Source organism: Bombina bombina, chromosome 9 (assembly GCF_027579735.1).
Source record: "Bombina bombina isolate aBomBom1 chromosome 9, aBomBom1.pri, whole genome shotgun sequence".
NCBI classification, from domain to species: Eukaryota; Metazoa; Chordata; class Amphibia; order Anura; family Bombinatoridae; genus Bombina; species Bombina bombina.
The window spans coordinates 32,186,178-32,204,899 of record NC_069507.1 but is presented as its reverse complement, the minus strand read 5'-3'; the positions used below and the strand labels follow the sequence as shown (position 1 = coordinate 32,204,899).

Genomic DNA, 18,722 nt, shown 5'->3' with positions numbered 1-18,722 from the left:
AGGGATATTTTGGCACTTAATAAATACAGTCAATAATAATAATCTTAATAGAGCCCATACAGGGAAATGTTTTCTCCTAGTATAATGTGTGTTCTTGACAATAATTGTTGTGTTTTTTCTCGCATACAGGAAGTTTTGGAATTGGAGAAGACACTGGGAGGATACCTTGTGGAGGAGCCGAAGCCTTTGCTGTTTAAAGACAGTTACCACAATCTTCGCCTATCTATTCACGATATTCCTCATTCACTGTGGAAAAGCAAATTACTGGCCAAGTATCAGGTGTGTAAGCCATAGAAGGCATCACTATTATGTGATAAATTCATAAAATCATATAACGTTTCTGAACTGACATGTCCATGACAGTTGGTGCTACTTGTATTAATCCCAGAAAGAGGAATGCTTTTCACGTATGCTAGAAGATGTTGTTGTCAGACAAATCCATAAAATGCAATTATATTAGCTGTAAAGGTAGAGATAAAAGGTTTACAGAAATGAATGATAAAGAAAGAAGGCACCACCATAGTGCACAATCAGATGTGTATAACACGCCAGTTAAAAAAGTAAGACCGTACTTACAAGCTGTAAGACACTTGAGAAGTGTCACAAACGCCTTCTGGACTATTAATCGAGTCGTCCAGCTAACTCCCACTGGTAAATCTCAGAAGTCCTCTGATGTCCTCTGGAGTGTGAGGGTCGTGATGGCAGACAAAAAAAACCCAGCACCCAGCAATGGCAATTACCACAGAGCCGGCTTGAACTTATACTATCCACTTTTGGTGTAGATACAATGTATCAGATGGATAGATAGAATGAATAAATAAAAGATACTTCGTGGCAAAAGTCTTGTAAAAGCATACAGACTTTATTTGGGGTACATAAGCACAACGTTTCTCGGTCTCTCCTGACCGTTTCCTCAGGTGCAATATACATAATAATAAAAACCACGAACTTTTATTGCCGTATTCTCTGCGTCCTCTAGATTGAGCAGCGCATGCGTGTGGGTGTGACCACCAGTAGAGCTTCCATTGGTGGTTGGTTATCCAATGATAAGCACAGCATTCGTGCCTCAGTATAAGATCAAACAATAGCGTAACTAAAAAGCTACTATTGATAGTAAACAACCTTAATAAGGCCGTACTCCGATCAAACATCAGAGCATTTCAAAAAGGTTATCTATGTATATCTTGAAATATATTATATCAATAATATGAATATACTAGTTCTGTAAATATATGTATATATCGGGTAAGTTAAATAAATGTTTAGCCATATTAGTGGTAACACCCGCATCGCTCCTCCAAATCTAAAACTAAACAGATGGAACAAAAAAGTCTCTATATCAAAACACATGTAGTATAAATAAAACAGTATAAAAACTCATAATATAGAGCTATAAATTAGAACCTCATATAAAAAAAACTATAAAATGCAGTGTTTTGTTCGTATTCTTAAAATAATTACATAGTGTCGGACTGAATGAAAATATGTAAATATAAGTATTGCTCATCCACAAAACATATATAGATAAATGTGCATATATAGATCTGCACATACACACAAAGGGTAATTGTATAAGTATAAACCCAACTAATATATCCGTACATGCATATATGTATATGCACACTTCACATACCTCTTGAACTTAAAAGAATTGATAATACACATTGCATCAACAGTGAAAATACAATATGCCCGTCATATGATAATACTGTAATGCAACTGTGTGTTTAACTATTAATGTAGTCAACGTCCTAAAGGGCCAATGGTGGGGGAGAAAATTTCATCAGAAACCCTATATCGTGTGGTCTGCATATATAGAAATGTAATATAGTATAATTTAAGAAATATATATGTTAAGAAATGATATGTGATAATGTATATGTATAAAAAATATATATAAAAAAATATATATAAAAAAAAAAAATGACCATGAAGTTAAAAATTAGTTAAAAGCTGCCATATCAATGTTGGCATTGAGTCCACCGGGGGACAAACTTTGGAGTTTCCATATCCAAAAAGTCTCTCTTTGTCTCAGATGCAGAAACCTATTTCTGCCCCATTTTGGTAGGATCTGTTCTATTGGAAATATAGAAAAACAATTGGATGATGTGGATTGGCACTGACTAGCATGTTTGGGGACACTATGATTTTTTATATTGTTCTCTATATTTCTTTTGTGTTCGCCCCACCTCTTTTTTATAGGCCTGGAGGTCCTCCCCACATATTGGACCCCACACACACACTCCAAGAGATATACAACAAAAGGAGAATCACACGTAAAGTGTGAATTAATATTGAATTTTTCTTTGGTGGTAAATGAAACAAATTCAGTTCTATTTGGATTTGTAAAAGCACACAGGCCACATTGTGCCCGATAAAAACCTGGTTTACCTAGTATTGTAGAGTCACTATTCCCAAGACTACATCCCTTGGCTTTATGTTTCGACTGATGTACTTTCATGACTACTTTGCTGGGCGCCAACTTATTTTTTAGAGTGGGAGCTCTTCTGAAAGTACACACCGGTTGCTTACTTAGTGTGTTTGTAAGAAATGGATCGTTCTCCAGGATGTACCAATATTTTTTTAAAATGCCTTTAATCTTATTGTGATTATTATTGTATTGTGTAACAAATCTAACCCCAGTGTTGTTTTGATTTATAGGAGTTTTTGGATTGTCTTCTTTATTAGTTTCTTTGCTTGCCCCTGCGTATTTAATAAAAAAGTCCTCTCTGCATTTTTTTCTCGCTTTAAGAAAACTAGTCTCAATCAAACTGATAGGGAAATTCTTCTCTAGAAATCTTTCCTTTAGGAGGTTTGCCTGTATATCAAAAGATTTCAAATCAGTGCAGTTTCTGCACAACCTGCAGAACTGGTTGTAAGGTATATTCTTTTTCCAGGGTAAATGGTGGTTGCTTTTAAAGTTAAGATAGCTATTAGCATCCACTGATTTGAAAAAGGTTTTGGTTGAAATGTTACCTAGATTGTCCCATTCAAGTATTAAATCCAGGAAGTCAATACTCGTTTCATCTATTTTGGATGTAAAATGTAAACCCATATCATTATCATTTAGTCTTTCAACAAAATTCTGGGCTTCTAAATGGGTGCCTTCCCAAATGAACAAGAGGTCGTCAATGAAACGGCCATAGAAGACCAGATTCGCCACCGAGCTGGAAGAAAAGATGTATCTGTCCTCAAACAAGCCCATGAATAAATTGGCAAAGCTCGGGGCGAATCTGGTCCCCATGGCCGTTCCCTTGATCTGCAAGAAAAATTTCTCTTGATATACGAAGTAATTGTTCTTTAAAACAAATAATATACACTCTAAAAGGAATTCCCTTTGTTTGTCTGGCATGTAGATGTCTTTTTTCAAATAGTATTCAATGGCTTTGATACCTAGATCATGAGCTATATTTGAATACAAAGCCGAGACATCACAAGTTAGCCATAAGAGTTTCCTATTTGCCCTCTTGATTTTAGAAATCTTGTAAATAAGATCCGGGGTATCTTGAATATATGAAGTTAAGGTGACCACTGATTTTTTTAGGAATTGGTCCACATATTCAGATAAATTGCATGTGAGGTTCCCAATGCCCGAAATAATGGGCCTACCCGGGGGATCCACCAGATTTTTGTGGATCTTCGGGAGGTGATAATAATATGCCAGATTCGGAGTGGTTGGGATTAAAAAATCCCTTTCTTTTTTAGTTAGAATACCTTCTAACCAACCACGATCCACCATTTTAACTAGACTAGCCAGAAATTTATTGGTGGGATTGAAAGTGAGAACCTTATAATATTGTTGATCATACAACATCCTATCCGCTTCTCTAATATAATCTACACGGTTTTGTATAATTATGCCTCCGCCCTTATCAGCTTCTCTAATTATTATGTTATTATTTGAAGCTAGTTTAGATAGAGCTTTGATTTCATAAACATTCAAATTGGAATCTTTGGTTTTACCACCTGGTAATTTTCCAAAGTCTTCCAATACTAATTTCTGAAATAATTCGATGTTTAAACCTGCATTGGGTGGATTAAAATTTGATTTAGGGGCTAGATTTGAATGTATACAATCTTCAAAGAGATCAGCACAGAGAGTGTCTGGATCAAAATATATAATATCCATAGAAGGACGTTCACTCATATCATTTGTCAGAATTGGTTTGTGGCCTGAATCTTTCAATTTCTTCTCACAGAAATAACGCTGTAGAGACAATTTGCGAACAAATTTGTTCAGGTCCACAAATAAATCAAACAAATTGTGTTGGTTTGATGGGCAAAACGATAAACCCCTATTTAAGACACAGATTTCTTCATTAGAGAGAACGTGGTCGGATAGATTGTATATATTTTTACTCATGCGTTTAAGTTTCTCTTTTTTGGAAGCCTTACCTCTCCCTCTGCTGCCACGTTGGCGTATGATCTTTTTCTTGGGGTAGTAGTGACCAGTTTTTCCCCCTCTTGGACCCTCTCTAGTTGTTTTAATCTGATTGGTGCATGTCTGAGATGTGGTGGGGTGTACATTTGTTTTTGGTTGTACTGAAAAACCTGAGATTTATTGCTCTGTCTATTTTCATCTCTTTGATAGCTATTGTTGTAATCCATTTCATTTGGTTGAACTCTAGGATTACCCCCATGGTTCCTGTATTGGAAACCAGGGGTTCTGTAATCTATCCCTTCCTCCCTATTGTATTGTTGGGTGTTGTGTTGATATTGATTGTATCTATATGTATGTGGACTGTTATTAAAGTTCTCTCTTTCCCAATTTGAAGTAGAAGGTTGGCTATTTTCCCTGTAGTTAGATTTAAACGGAGTATTATTTGAATTTCTAAAGTTCAAATTTTTCTTTTTATCCTTGGGTTTCTTGTAGTTAACTTTTACCCACGGTTTATCTTGTGGTGTATCAGTTGCCAGTGTATTACTAGCGGGTTCACTTTCTAAAGTTCCCTTCTGGTGGTCATACACTTTGCCTTCTGAATAATCTTTCTCATCTCTGGCTAGTTTTTTAATTTTGGTATGTATAATTTTCTTTTGAAATGTATCAGATCTTTCTTGTACATCTTTTGTGTGTTTAACATATTCAGTATTAGATTCATGTTTGATTAAGGTATTCTGGATTTCCTCAATTTCTAGCTCTGTTTTATTCAATAGAACTGTTCTAAAATCAATTAGTAAATCTATAAGTTTCAGTGAACAATCTGTCAGAGTCGCTTGCCATTTTTCAGTCAAATCTGCATCTTGTTGAAAGGAACATAATTTAGAAATTCTAAGACCTCTAGGGATCTGGCCTCTCTCTTTATATTTTTTGAGTGTGTCTATATCCCACCAATGTCTGTGTTCGTTTTTTAAGGCATCCTCAAGTTTGTGGAATAATTGTACCATGGAAAGATCGTCTATGGTTGCATCTGACATATCTTGTATATTCTCATGGTTGCTAAGGGCTTCTCTGAGTTTTAACCTTTGGTCTTTATTCTGCATGGTAACTGTGTAGATGGGATGTGTACGGTACTATTATTATTAGTGAGTGTAAATGGATATCACCTCTGTAATGTTGTGATTTGGGAGTGTATAAGAATATCACCTCTGTAATAGTCAAACTATGTGTATTGTATAGTGTGAGTAGTGAGAGTGTGAATCAATGGTTATAAAGATCACAAGTGGTGACAAAAATTATATATATACAATCTATATATATATAAAACAAACGGTGCAGTGATTGCAAACTATATATATGAAACACTGTTAAAAACTATGTGCATGTGTGCACAAATAGTGCAGTATCATAGATATTAACTACCATATAACCATATGTATAATGGCCAATATGGCGGTATAACTTTAGTGTAGTCGCTAACTGATCAATACCCAAAAACAAGAAAAATACCTATATAGAAAAAAATCAGTGCGCCAAATACCTATATATAGGAAATCTATGAACATATAGTAAATCTATGAATATATAGTGCATCAAAGTAAAAACGCCTATACATGTAAAAACAAAAGTGACAAATGAAAAAACAATGTGGTTGTAAACCCAGTTCAATCAAACCATAGATACAAGTGAAGGGGTCGTTGTAATGGACAGTTCATTTAGTCCAATTCCAAATCCAGAAATCTGGAGCGGGTGGCAAGCTGCTTCTTCGAATTTCTTGTCGGTGTCCCAATATGTTATGTTCTGCAGAAATGAATGATAAAGAAAGAAGGCGCCACCATAGTGCACAATCAGATGTGTATAACACGCCAGTTAAAAAAGTAAGACCGTACTTACAAGCTGTAAGACACTTGAGAAGTGTCACAAACGCCTTCTGGACTATTAATCGAGTCGTCCAGCTAACTCCCACTGGTAAATCTCAGAAGTCCTCTGATGTCCTCTGGAGTGTGAGGGTCGTGATGGCAGACAAAAAAAAAAACAGCACCCAGCAATGGCAATTACCACAGAGCCGGCTTGAACTTATACTATCCACTTTTGGTGTAGATACAATGTATCAGATGGATAGATAGAATGAATAAATAAAAGATACTTCGTGGCAAAAGTCTTGTAAAAGCATACAGACTTTATTTGGGGTACATAAGCACAACGTTTCTCGGTCTCTCCTGACCGTTTCCTCAGGTGCAATATACATAATAATAAAAACCACGAACTTTTATTGCCGTATTCTCGGCGTCCTCTAGATTGAGCAGCGCATGCGTGTGGGTGTGACCACCAGTAGAGCTTCCATTGGTGGTTGGTTATCCAATGATAAGCACAGCATTCGTGCCTCAGTATAAGATCAAACAATAGCGTAACTAAAAAGCTACTATTGATAGTAAACAACCTTAATAAGGCCGTACTCCGATCAAACATCAGAGCATTTCAAAAAGGTTATCTATGTATATCTTGAAATATATTATATCAAGAATATGAATATACTAGTTCTGTAAATATATGTATATATCGGGTAAGTTAAATAAATGTTTAGCCATATTAGTGGTAACACCCGCATCGCTCCTCCAAATCTAAAACTAAACAGATGGAACAAAAAAGTCTCTATATCAAAACACATGTAGTATAAATAAAACAGTATAAAAACTCATAATATAGAGCTATAAATTAGAACCTCATATAAAAAAAAACTATAAAATGCAGTGTTTTGTTCGTATTCTTAAAATAATTACATAGTGTCGGACTGAATGAAAATATGTAAATATAAGTATTGCTCATCCACAAAACATATATAGATAAATGTGCATATATAGATCTGCACATACACACAAAGGGTAATTGTATAAGTATAAACCCAACTAATATATCCGTACATGCATATATGTATATGCACACTTCACATACCTCTTGAACTTAAAAGAATTGATAATACACATTGCATCAACAGTGAAAATACAATATGCCCGTCATATGATAATACTGTAATGCAACTGTGTGTTTAACTATTAATGTAGTCAACGTCCTAAAGGGCCAATGGTGGGGGAGAAAATTTCATCAGAAACCCTATATCGTGTGGTCTGCATATATAGAAATGTAATATAGTATAATTTAAGAAATATATATGTTAAGAAATGATATGTGATAATGTATATGTATAAAAAATATATATAAAAAAATATATATAAAAAAAAAAAAAAAATGACCATGAAGTTAAAAATTAGTTAAAAGCTGCCATATCAATGTTGGCATTGAGTCCACCGGGGGACAAACTTTGGAGTTTCCATATCCAAAAAGTCTCTCTTTGTCTCAGATGCAGAAACCTATTTCTGCCCCATTTTGGTAGGATCTGTTCTATTGGAAATATAGAAAAACAATTGGATGATGTGGATTGGCACTGACTAGCATGTTTGGGGACACTATGATTTTTTATATTGTTCTCTATATTTCTTTTGTGTTCGCCCCACCTCTTTTTTATAGGCCTGGAGGTCCTCCCCACATATTGGACCCCACACACACACTCCAAGAGATATACAACAAAAGGAGAATCACACGTAAAGTGTGAATTAATATTGAATTTTTCTTTGGTGGTAAATGAAACAAATTCAGTTCTATTTGGATTTGTAAAAGCACACAGGCCACATTGTGCCCGATTGCATTTGAAAAAACCTGGTTTACCTAGTATTGTAGAGTCCCTATTCCCAAGACTACATCCCTTGGCTTTATGTTTCGACTGATGTACTTTCATGACTACTTTGCTGGGCGCCAACTTATTTTTTAGAGTGGGAGCTCTTCTGAAAGTACACACCGGTTGCTTACTTAGTGTGTTTGTAAGAAATGGATCGTTCTCCAGGATGTACCAATATTTTTGTAAAATGCCTTTAATCTTATTGTGATTATTATTGTATTGTGTAACAAATCTAACCCCAGTGTTGTTTTGATTTATAGGAGTTTTTGGATTGTCTTCTTTATTAGTTTCTTTGCTTGCCCCTGCGTATTTAATAAAAAAGTCCTCTCTGCATTTTTTTCTCGCTTTAAGAAAACTAGTCTCAATCAAACTGATAGGGAAATTCTTCTCTAGAAATCTTTCCTTTAGGAGGTTTGCCTGTATATCAAAAGTTTTCAAATCAGTGCAGTTTCTGCGCAACCTGCAGAACTGGTTGTAAGGTATATTCTTTTTCCAGGGTAAATGGTGGTTGCTTTTAAAGTTAAGATAGCTATTAGCATCCACTGATTTGAAAAAGGTTTTGGTTGAAATGTTACCTAGATTGTCCCATTCAAGTATTAAATCCAGGAAGTCAATACTCGTTTCATCTATTTTGGATGTAAAATGTAAACCCATATCATTATCATTTAGTCTTTCAACAAAATTCTGGGCTTCTAAATGGGTGCCTTCCCAAATGAACAAGAGGTCGTCAATGAAACGGCCATAGAAGACCAGATTCGCCACCGAGCTGGAAGAAAAGATGTATCTGTCCTCAAACAAGCCCATGAATAAATTGGCAAAGCTCGGGGCGAATCTGGTCCCCATGGCCGTTCCCTTGATCTGCAAGAAAAATTTCTCTTGATATACGAAGTAATTGTTCTTTAAAACAAATAATATACACTCTAAAAGGAATTCCCTTTGTTTGTCTGGCATGTAGATGTCTTTTTTCAAATAGTATTCAATGGCTTTGATACCTAGATCATGAGCTATATTTGAATACAAAGCCGAGACATCACAAGTTAGCCATAAGAGTTTCCTATTTGCCCTCTTGATTTTAGAAATATTGTAAATAAGATCCGGGGTATCTTGAATATATGAAGTTAAGGTGACCACTGATTTTTTTAGGAATTGGTCCACATATTCAGATAAATTGCATGTGAGGTTCCCAATGCCCGAAATAATGGGCCTACCCGGGGGATCCACCAGATTTTTGTGGATCTTCGGGAGGTGATAATAATATGCCAGATTCGGAGTGGTTGGGATTAAAAAATCCCTTTCTTTTTTAGTTAGAATACCTTCTAACCAACCACGATCCACCATTTTAACTAGACTAGCCAGAAATTTATTGGTGGGATTGAAAGTGAGAACCTTATAATATTGTTGATCATACAAAATCCTATCCGCTTCTCTAATATAATCTACACGGTTTTGTATAATTATGCCTCCGCCCTTATCAGCTTCTCTAATTATTATGTTATTATTTGAAGCTAGTTTAGATAGAGCTTTGATTTCATAAACATTCAAATTGGAATCTTTGGTTTTACCACCTGGTAATTTTCCAAAGTCTTCCAATACTAATTTCTGAAATAATTTGATGTTTAAACCTGCATTGGGTGGATTAAAATTTGATTTAGGGGCTAGATTTGAATGTATACAATCTTCAAAGAGATCAGCACAGAGAGTGTCTGGATCAAAATATATAATATCCATAGAAGGACGTTCACTCATATCATTTGTCAGAATTGGTTTGTGGCCTGAATCTTTCAATTTCTTCTCACAGAAATAACGCTGTAGAGACAATTTGCGAACAAATTTGTTCAGGTCCACAAATAAATCAAACAAATTGTGTTGGTTTGATGGGCAAAACGATAAACCCCTATTTAAGACACAGATTTCTTCATTAGAGAGAACGTGGTCGGATAGATTGTATATATTTTTACTCATGCGTTTAAGTTTCTCTTTTTTGGAAGCCTTACCTCTCCCTCTGCTGCCACGTTGGCGTATGATCTTTTTCTTGGGGTAGTAGTGACCAGTTTTTCCCCCTCTTGGACCCTCTCTAGTTGTTTTAATCTGATTGGTGCATGTCTGAGATGTGGTGGGGTGTACATTTGTTTTTGGTTGTACTGAAAAACCTGAGATTTATTGCTCTGTCTATTTTCATCTCTTTGATAGCTATTGTTGTAATCCATTTCATTTGGTTGAACTCTAGGATTACCCCCATGGTTCCTGTATTGGAAACCAGGGGTTCTGTAATCTATCCCTTCCTCCCTATTGTATTGTTGGGTGTTGTGTTGATATTGATTGTATCTATATGTATGTGGACTGTTATTAAAGTTCTCTCTTTCCCAATTTGAAGTAGAAGGTTGGCTAAAAAGGTTTACCCTCTTGCATATATGTCTTATGTCAGTGCTGTTAAAAACAGATTTGTCCTCTATGTTGCACACAGTAAGTGCTGTATTCTGACATGAGATCACGCCAGTGCTATGTATTATATAAATTAATTCATGCCTTTTATTTCTTTAACAATAATAAGCTAGGGAAATAACTACAATTTAGCCCACCAGGTACCAGTAAGGGCAATAAAGCAGCCCTATGATTTTGTTGAGAAATATTAGGTTAGACTAATTTAAAGGGAAATTCCACTTGAAAAATTAAATTTTTAAAAACATAGATAATCCCTTTATTACCCATTCCCGAGTTTTTCATACACGGTTATATTAATATACTTTTTACTTATGTGATTACCTTGTATTTAAGCCTCTGCAGACTGACCCCTTATCTCAGTCTTTTTGACAGACTTGCATTTTAACCAATCAGTGCTGACTCATAAAGCACTCCACAGGAGTGAGAACAATGTTATCTGTATGGCACATACAGTGTCTAACTGTAAAAAAATCCACTAAAATAAGATGCCACCTTCAATGGCTTAGATATAAATTTGAGCCTACCTAGTTTTAACTTTCAACAAAGAATACCAAAAGAACAAAGCAAATTGCATGATAAAAGTAAATTGGAAAGCTGTATAAAAGTCCATGCCCTATCTGAATAATACAAGTTTCATTTTGACTTGACTGTCCCTTTAATATTTTTTTATACAAAATTGTTGCAGTCCCTTGAAAGTTCAGATTAATTAAAAAAATTGTTTTATTTAGGAAATCCCATTTTACCATATTTGGAGTGGAAGTCAGAGAACATTGCACTGCACATTTACCCTGGAGCGGTACAGTTTGGTATCCACAGAGCTTACATGCAAGATCTGCGTGCGGCAGGTGGAAGGAGAAGGACAAATATTCCAGCTACATACGTCTCTGGAGGAGGTGAGAGACAATACATTCTACAAATGTGTAACAGTACAAATACCTTCTGCTCGTCTGACCAACCATAAAACTCTGCATTATATGAGTTTTTATCTCATGTTCTTAATTTGAACTCAAGCTTAGGGATGTCATAGCCATAGAAGTCTGTTGTTCAGTTCCTCCAGGGATGAGGGTCAGTATGGATTCGGGGGGGATATTTTGGCACATTTGTCAAAAAATAGCAAATATAGCCCACGTTTGGCCATTAGCACATGCACAGTTTGCATGTTAACAAACACTTTTTTATTTGATAAAAAGTTTAAAATATTTTTCAAATCATAGTTTTAAGCTATGAAATTTATAAAAACATTAAATATGAACATCAGAATGTTCAATTATTATTATTATTATAAATTATTTAAGAGTGCCATCAGATTCCACAGCGCTGTATACAAGGGTATGATATGTAAGGTAATATTTATAGGGAACAAGTGGTTAGAGGGCCCTAAGCCAAGACTTGCGCTGTTGTAAATCAGCTCTCATGAAGGTGATCTACAGAGGGTAGGAACTGAGGTTAGAAAAGTTTAGCGCATATTATATGCTTTAAAGAGTGCTTCAAACTTAGGGGATAGATTTGTGGAGTGAGGCACACGATAGGGACCAGTCAGAAGAAGTCCTATAGATGGACCTGTAGAATGTGAGAAGGTGACAATAGAGGAGCAGGTCATGAGTAGAGCAAAGGGGACAGGAGGGAGAGTATCTGGAGACAAGGTCTGAGATGTAGGGGGGAGCAGTGTTATTGAGGGTCTTGAATGTCAGAGTAAGAATTTTGTGTTTAATTCTGGAGACTGGAGGAAGCCAGTGAAGGGGCTGGCAGAGAGGTGAAGCAGATGAAGAGCGACCTGTAAGGAAGATCGGCCTGGCAGAGGCATTCATTATGGATTGTAAAGGAGATAGATGGCAGCTAAGGAGACCAGAGAGGATGGAGTTGCAATAGTCAAGGCAGGAAATGATGAGAGAATTAATTAATATTTTAGTTGTGTCTTATGTAAGGATGTGACTAATTTTGGAGATGTTTTTACTACAATTGTGTGTTTACAGATTTAAACAGGTTAATTATAAAATTATACATAGAAAGAGAAAGACTAAGGGGGAGATTTAATAAGCAGTGGATGCTGCTTTCTCCGCCCAAATTTTCCAGTCTGCCAACTCCTTAATTTGTCCGCTACCTAAAAGGTGGCGGACTGCAATCATCCTGATCCGATCAAGATGATTGACACCCCCTTGCTAGCGGCCGATTGGCCATGAATGTGCAGGGGACGGCATTGCACAAGCATTTTTACAAGAAATGCTTGTGCAATGTTAAATGCCGGCATTTAGTGATGTCGGGCGGCTCAACATTTAATAAATTGACCCCCAAGAATGAACTATGGCTTAGTAACTTGTTCTTTGATAGGTCTTCATCTGAGTGCAGCCTCTTTTAGCCCAATTGCAGTTTTCCCAGAGGAGAATTTCCTGCAGTATATTGGTCTGATCCGGTCTAAAAAGGACAGTCTATCCCTAAAATACCAGGCAGCCCTCCTCTGGGCGAGGAACATGGCTACCCCAGATAATTGTTTCAAAATTACTTCTCACCAGAGATTTTATAAAAAGCAAATTCTGTACGTTGCAAATGCTGATTTACAGCATTTTTTTTTTTTAAAACCTAGATTTTGCATTTGGCCCTTCTGGGTAACATGGGACAAAGCACAAATTTTACATAAAAGCAAGAATTGTTATTGCCCCTTAAAAAAAAAAATATTCCAAAAGCTATACAAAAGCATTTTAAGGTTACTGAAACTACGCATGAATAAAATGGAGTACATTAATATTTCATTGCTCAAAGCGTAGAAGTGTTCATGAAGTCCTTACTAATATTAGATTACCAAAAAAATATATATTTTTAATTTATACAGAGATAGAAAACATGGAAATTAATGTTACGTGAATGATATGAAATATTCAGTCGTAAAGATTGCAATTTCCTTTTGCATGAAGAAATGGTATTGCAGCTCACAATTTTATGCACCAAAAAGTATTATTATTATTATTATTTTTTATTTCATGATTTTTCTGTTCTATTAATTTGCTAAATAACGTATTTTCACAAAAAGAGATCAGTAAAGTTTATGTCGTGCCTGTAATCGTGTCTTTATGATACTGACATGGATGCATAAAGTCTTAATGTTGTTTGGATCTAACAGTGAATAAAGAACATTAATTATTCAGCTTCAGTTTACTGATGGAATTATCTGTCTTGTGAATATGATGGAGAATGCTGCAGACAATCAGGAGGCTGAGTTTATATTGGTTCATTTAAAAAGTATTTTTTTCTTTTAGAATCCATTGTCATTTTCATTATAATATTGACATTATTATTTTGTTAAAGGGACATAAACCCCCAAAAAATTATTTTTATTTTGTTAAAGGGACATAAACCCCCAAAAATGTATTTCACAATTCAGATAGAGAACGTTAAACAACTTTCCAGTTTACTTCTATTATTAAATTTTCTTTGTCCTCTTGGTATCTTTTGTTGAAGAAATGCTCAGGAGCGTGCACATCTCTGGAGCATTATATGGCAGCAGCTTTGCAAAAATGTTATCTATTTGTAGGAGCACTATATGGCAGCACTATTTCCTGCCATGAAGTGCTCTAGACACATAGCTAGGAATCTTTTCTAAAAAGAATATCATGGAAACTAAATTTAAAGGGACAGTAAACACCAGACTTTTTGTTGTTTAAATAGGTAGATAATCCCTTTATTACCCATTCCCCAGTTTTGCATAACCAACACAGTTATAATAATACACTTTTTACCTCTGTGATTACCTTGTACCTAAGCCTCTGCAGACTTCCCCCTTATTTCAGTTCTTTTGACAGACTTGCATTTTTAGCCAATCAGTGCTGACTCCTAGGAGCTTCACGTGCCTGAGCTCAATGTTATCTATGTGAAACACATGAACTAACGCCCTCTAGTGGTGAAAAACTGTCAAAATGCTTTCACATTAGAGGCGGCCTTCAATGTCTAAGAAATTAGCATATGAACCTCCTAGGTTTAGCTTTCAACTAAGCATACCAAGAGAACAAAGCAAAATTGGTAATAAAAGTAAATTGAAAAGTTGTTTTAAATTACATGCCCTATTTAAATCATGAAAGTTTTTTTATGACTTACTGCCCCTTTAATAAGAAAGTTGAAAACTTTATTTAAAATTTTATTTTCTGTCTGACTCATATAAAAACATTTGGGGTTTCGTATCCCTTTAATAGTAGATATATATAAAATTTAGGTATAATACAGATATAATAGCATATTTTAATTTTTTTGTTTGTTTGTTTTTCCTGGTTCCTTATTTGGAACATTATGTTACACAACAATAACAAATCAAATGTTTTTCCAACAGAATGTCAAATCGTATGATCCATTTTGTTCACATCCTGGAAGTAATGTGACAACTCAGCTTGGACCTTATGCCTTTAAGATTCCATTCTCAATTAGACAGAAAATCTGCAACAGTTTAGATGCCCCTAATACGCGAGGGAATGACTGGAGACTTTTAGCGCAGAAACTGAACATGGATCGGTGAGCCTTTTTCTTACCTATACTACAGACATTTTATGACTTTCTATTGGTTTTTTCATGAAATAGCCAATAACGCCTATGTAAGCATTATGTTAAAAAATATATATTCCAAATTGTTCTAAAAGGGCATTAAACTCAAAATCTAATTCCCTACAAAAGGTTTTATGAATAATAATAAAAATAATAAATACTGCCTGCTTTTCCTGTAATTTAAATAAAAAAATATAGTTTTGCTCTGACAAACCCCCCCCCCCCCAGAGAAGATGCAGTGCATTTTTTAGAATACAACACCATCACCATCCTACATGATGCACGTCTGTCCTTGAATGGCCACAGCAAAAGGGGTGTATCCCTGGACTAAAAATCAATATAAAATTTGCCAATAAATCCACAATTTTAAGTGCATTTAAACCATGTATTTTGTATGCAGACCTCTTGCAATGCAGTGATTAATTTATGATAGATAAATAAATAAACAATAATGTCCCCTTTTCCAGTTTAATGGCCATTGGTGTTAAATAAATACCCCATGGATTATAAAGATTTATACACAGAATTTCACTGCAGATAAAACATTATTGTGGGCTTGCAGAGTTTCCTATTTTTCTATGTGTTTAGAATCTCAGATATCATTTGGTCTTCAGTCTTGTTTCATGTTGGAAGGATAATTTATTTCTTTGGTATACTATCCATATGTTATAGAAATTTACTCCATGTAGATATCATCCCTTTAGTAAATACTAGCCAATATATTTTTGTCTTTCAGATACTTAAATTATTTTGCTACCAAAGCCAGCCCCACAGGAGTTATTTTGGACTTATGGGAAGCCTTACACCAAGATGATGGTGATCTTAATACTCTGGCCAGTGCCTTGGAGGAGATGGGTAAAAGTGAGATGATGCTGGTTATTACCACAGAAGGGGACTGCTAATGACTTTAGTGTTTGAATTTGTTGGAGACCACAGACTATAGTTGGTAGAAACAGTAGATGTTCCATGAGAAGAAGACATTGTTGGTTCTCCTCCACGTTGGATGACTTACACTGCTGGAGCTTTATATGGAGATGGTTATTTTCCTTACTGTCCAATCACAACCAGCCTTAGTAAATCCTTACATACTCTGTTTACAAGCCATCCAAGTGTCTAACGGATTCCTCCACTTGTTGCCGCAAAGCCACAAGCATGAAGAAGATATCATTGAAAATCATGACAACTGCTGGCAGACATGTCCCACCATGCTAGGCTAAGCGTATAAGACTTTAAATTTCATCTTTTCTTTTCTTCTTTACCTTAAATGGTATATAGTACTTTAAAGGTCATGTAGAGTTTAAAATAATTGATTTTATCCTTTTCAAGCTTGGAATAGCCTTACTAATAAGGCAAACGGTTTCTTAGGAAACGCAAGTTAATTTATTATCCAGATCTTTGGATGAGTCCTTGTTTTATACGTTAAAGAACAGGATTTATGAGTGTGTGTAAGTGTGAATGCGTCTGAGTGTGGCTGAGACTGACAGAAGTAAATCTATTTTTTAGTAGACTTTAATAATTGTAAACACAGCGTAACTCAATGGCTCGTTTACAGGTATGAAGCCTACTATTGATATAAATGTGTTCACTTGTTAAATTGTGAGGCTATGAACAGGTGTCATTAAGATATTTTACTATCATCATTTTCCGTCTTACTGTTCGCAGTTTCCTCTATTTTTTCACATCAAATCTACTTGTATAGAATGCACCACAGCTCAGGGAAAATATTACATTGGATTTGTACTTAATGGAAGATACAGATTTTTCTTTTGAATATATTACTTGAACCATCTTTGAAATGAAAGAATTGGTCATAACTGAAATATAAACAATATTATACTTTATCAAACCCTGTAAGTTTTTCGCTCTTTTTAGGAGTGTGCCAATATCTGCAAATGTAATGAAAACTCCTATGCTCTTTTTTTTTGTTAAATAATAAGATCTTGGAACACATTTCTGAATTTGCAAACAAAAAATAACAAATGGAATCTATTGGCTTTTTATATATTATACTGGAGGCAACTAGAGTTAAAATCATTGCCTCAAAAATACAGAACTTGCATAAGAGAAGGTTATGGGTTTCAAGATGCAAATATACGCAAGTTATTGATAAGTTACTGCTTTTAAGCTAAAAAAAATCTGGTCTATGCATTGAGGCATATTTGTAGCATTGATAGAGCACAGAGCAATAATTAAATAATCTCTCTCATCTCTCATTAAAAAAAGAAACTTTCAATATTATTTACTTTAGCCACTAATCATTGTCTATCAGTATTTTATTACCTACAATAAATGCATATTTTTCTTCTAAGCGACTGTAAACCATTTTATTTTTTGCTATTTACCTCCTGTCGTTATAAACTAGATACTCAACATTATGTTGTGAGCTCTTATTCTGGTACACATTAAAAGTGGGTAAAAAAGGTAACGAGGACATTGTTAGATATTGGGAAAACTAGGTGTCTAACTGACTTTATAGGGGTTATGACTCTCTCTACGTTATGCAACTTTGAAAATGTGATTATTTTTGTCCTGTCTTGGGCGCTCAAAAAATGTCTGATCATAACATGCCATTGGTTGGGGGGTATTGTGTTTTTATGCAGAGCTTTCTGTATGTGATTCTGCCGGCAGAAGTGACGCAGAACAAATGAAAGGATGTCACTGAGGAACCTATATCTATTAGCATCATAGACAGAAATGTTGGACATCATACATCTAAACCCAGAAGACCATATCTATTACAGATATGAGCACCACTAATAAGGCATAAGAAATTAATTTCTAATATTGATATTGAGGTTAAGTGAATGATTTTTTTAATAGGAGGTTTTCTTTGTTCTTATCAATTTAACAGTCTGTTGACCCATATTTTACTGTCATGTATATGAACTGAGGAGGGTGCTGAAAGACAGGTCAAAAAGTTTGGATTTACAACTATATATACAGATGATAAATCGCCCCATAGGCATCTCTAAGGTGAGGCCAGGGGGCCAGGCTCCCTGGATAATGGCTGGTTCCCCAGTGCCCCTCCCCAGTGTGATGAATCCACTCATTATAGTAAGGCTTTCCTACCCACATATACGTGTGCCGCACTATTATATGGTTCCTGGGGATGGTTACAGATTATATTGACATCGAATGTCAGCTAAAAAAAAACTTGTCTTATGCAGATGTAATATATTTAAGATGCAATCTTGTTTCAAGCCCAAAATGGAGCATTTCAGTTTTTAGAGAAAAATTCTTTTAGTATACTTGTATTAGCAAAAACATGTTTTTAGCAAAAGCTATCACTGTTTTAGTGGCATACACACATATGCTGCAAATGCCCCGTGCACCACCATTTAATTGCCACTCCTGTTCAGAGATATTACACTTGTAATAGGAATTTATGTAGTGTTTGAATGAGGGTACACAGGACATGCACGGCATACGTACATATGCAGCTGAAACCGTAATAGCTTTTACTAGAAACAGTTTTACTAATATAAGGAAATTGCAAAAATATTTATATTTAAAACTGAAATGCACTCATGCACATTTCAATGTTGACAATTATGTCTCTTTGCCATGAACATCCCTATTATATACCTGGTTGAGTAGATGCCAAGCATTGCACAGTATTTTAAACTATAACTATGTATATTTTCT

The 18,722-nt window shown here is 35.2% G+C and overlaps 1 protein-coding gene across 2 annotated transcripts in view; it reads left to right on the top strand.

Annotated features, from left to right (window-relative positions):
• The window catches only part of UNC5B (unc-5 netrin receptor B), a 253,403-nt gene extending 236,018 nt beyond the window's left edge, over positions 1–17,385 (top strand). For both annotated transcript variants that reach the window (XM_053692030.1, XM_053692029.1), the window contains 4 exons: positions 130–279; positions 11,282–11,446; positions 14,869–15,047; positions 15,814–17,385. In XM_053692030.1, the coding sequence (XP_053548005.1) occupies positions 130–279; positions 11,282–11,446; positions 14,869–15,047; positions 15,814–15,979 (660 nt within the window). In that variant the 3' untranslated portion in view covers positions 15,980–17,385. The remainder of the gene's footprint in view (positions 1–129; positions 280–11,281; positions 11,447–14,868; positions 15,048–15,813) is intronic.
• The last annotated feature ends 1,337 nt before the right edge of the window (positions 17,386–18,722 follow it).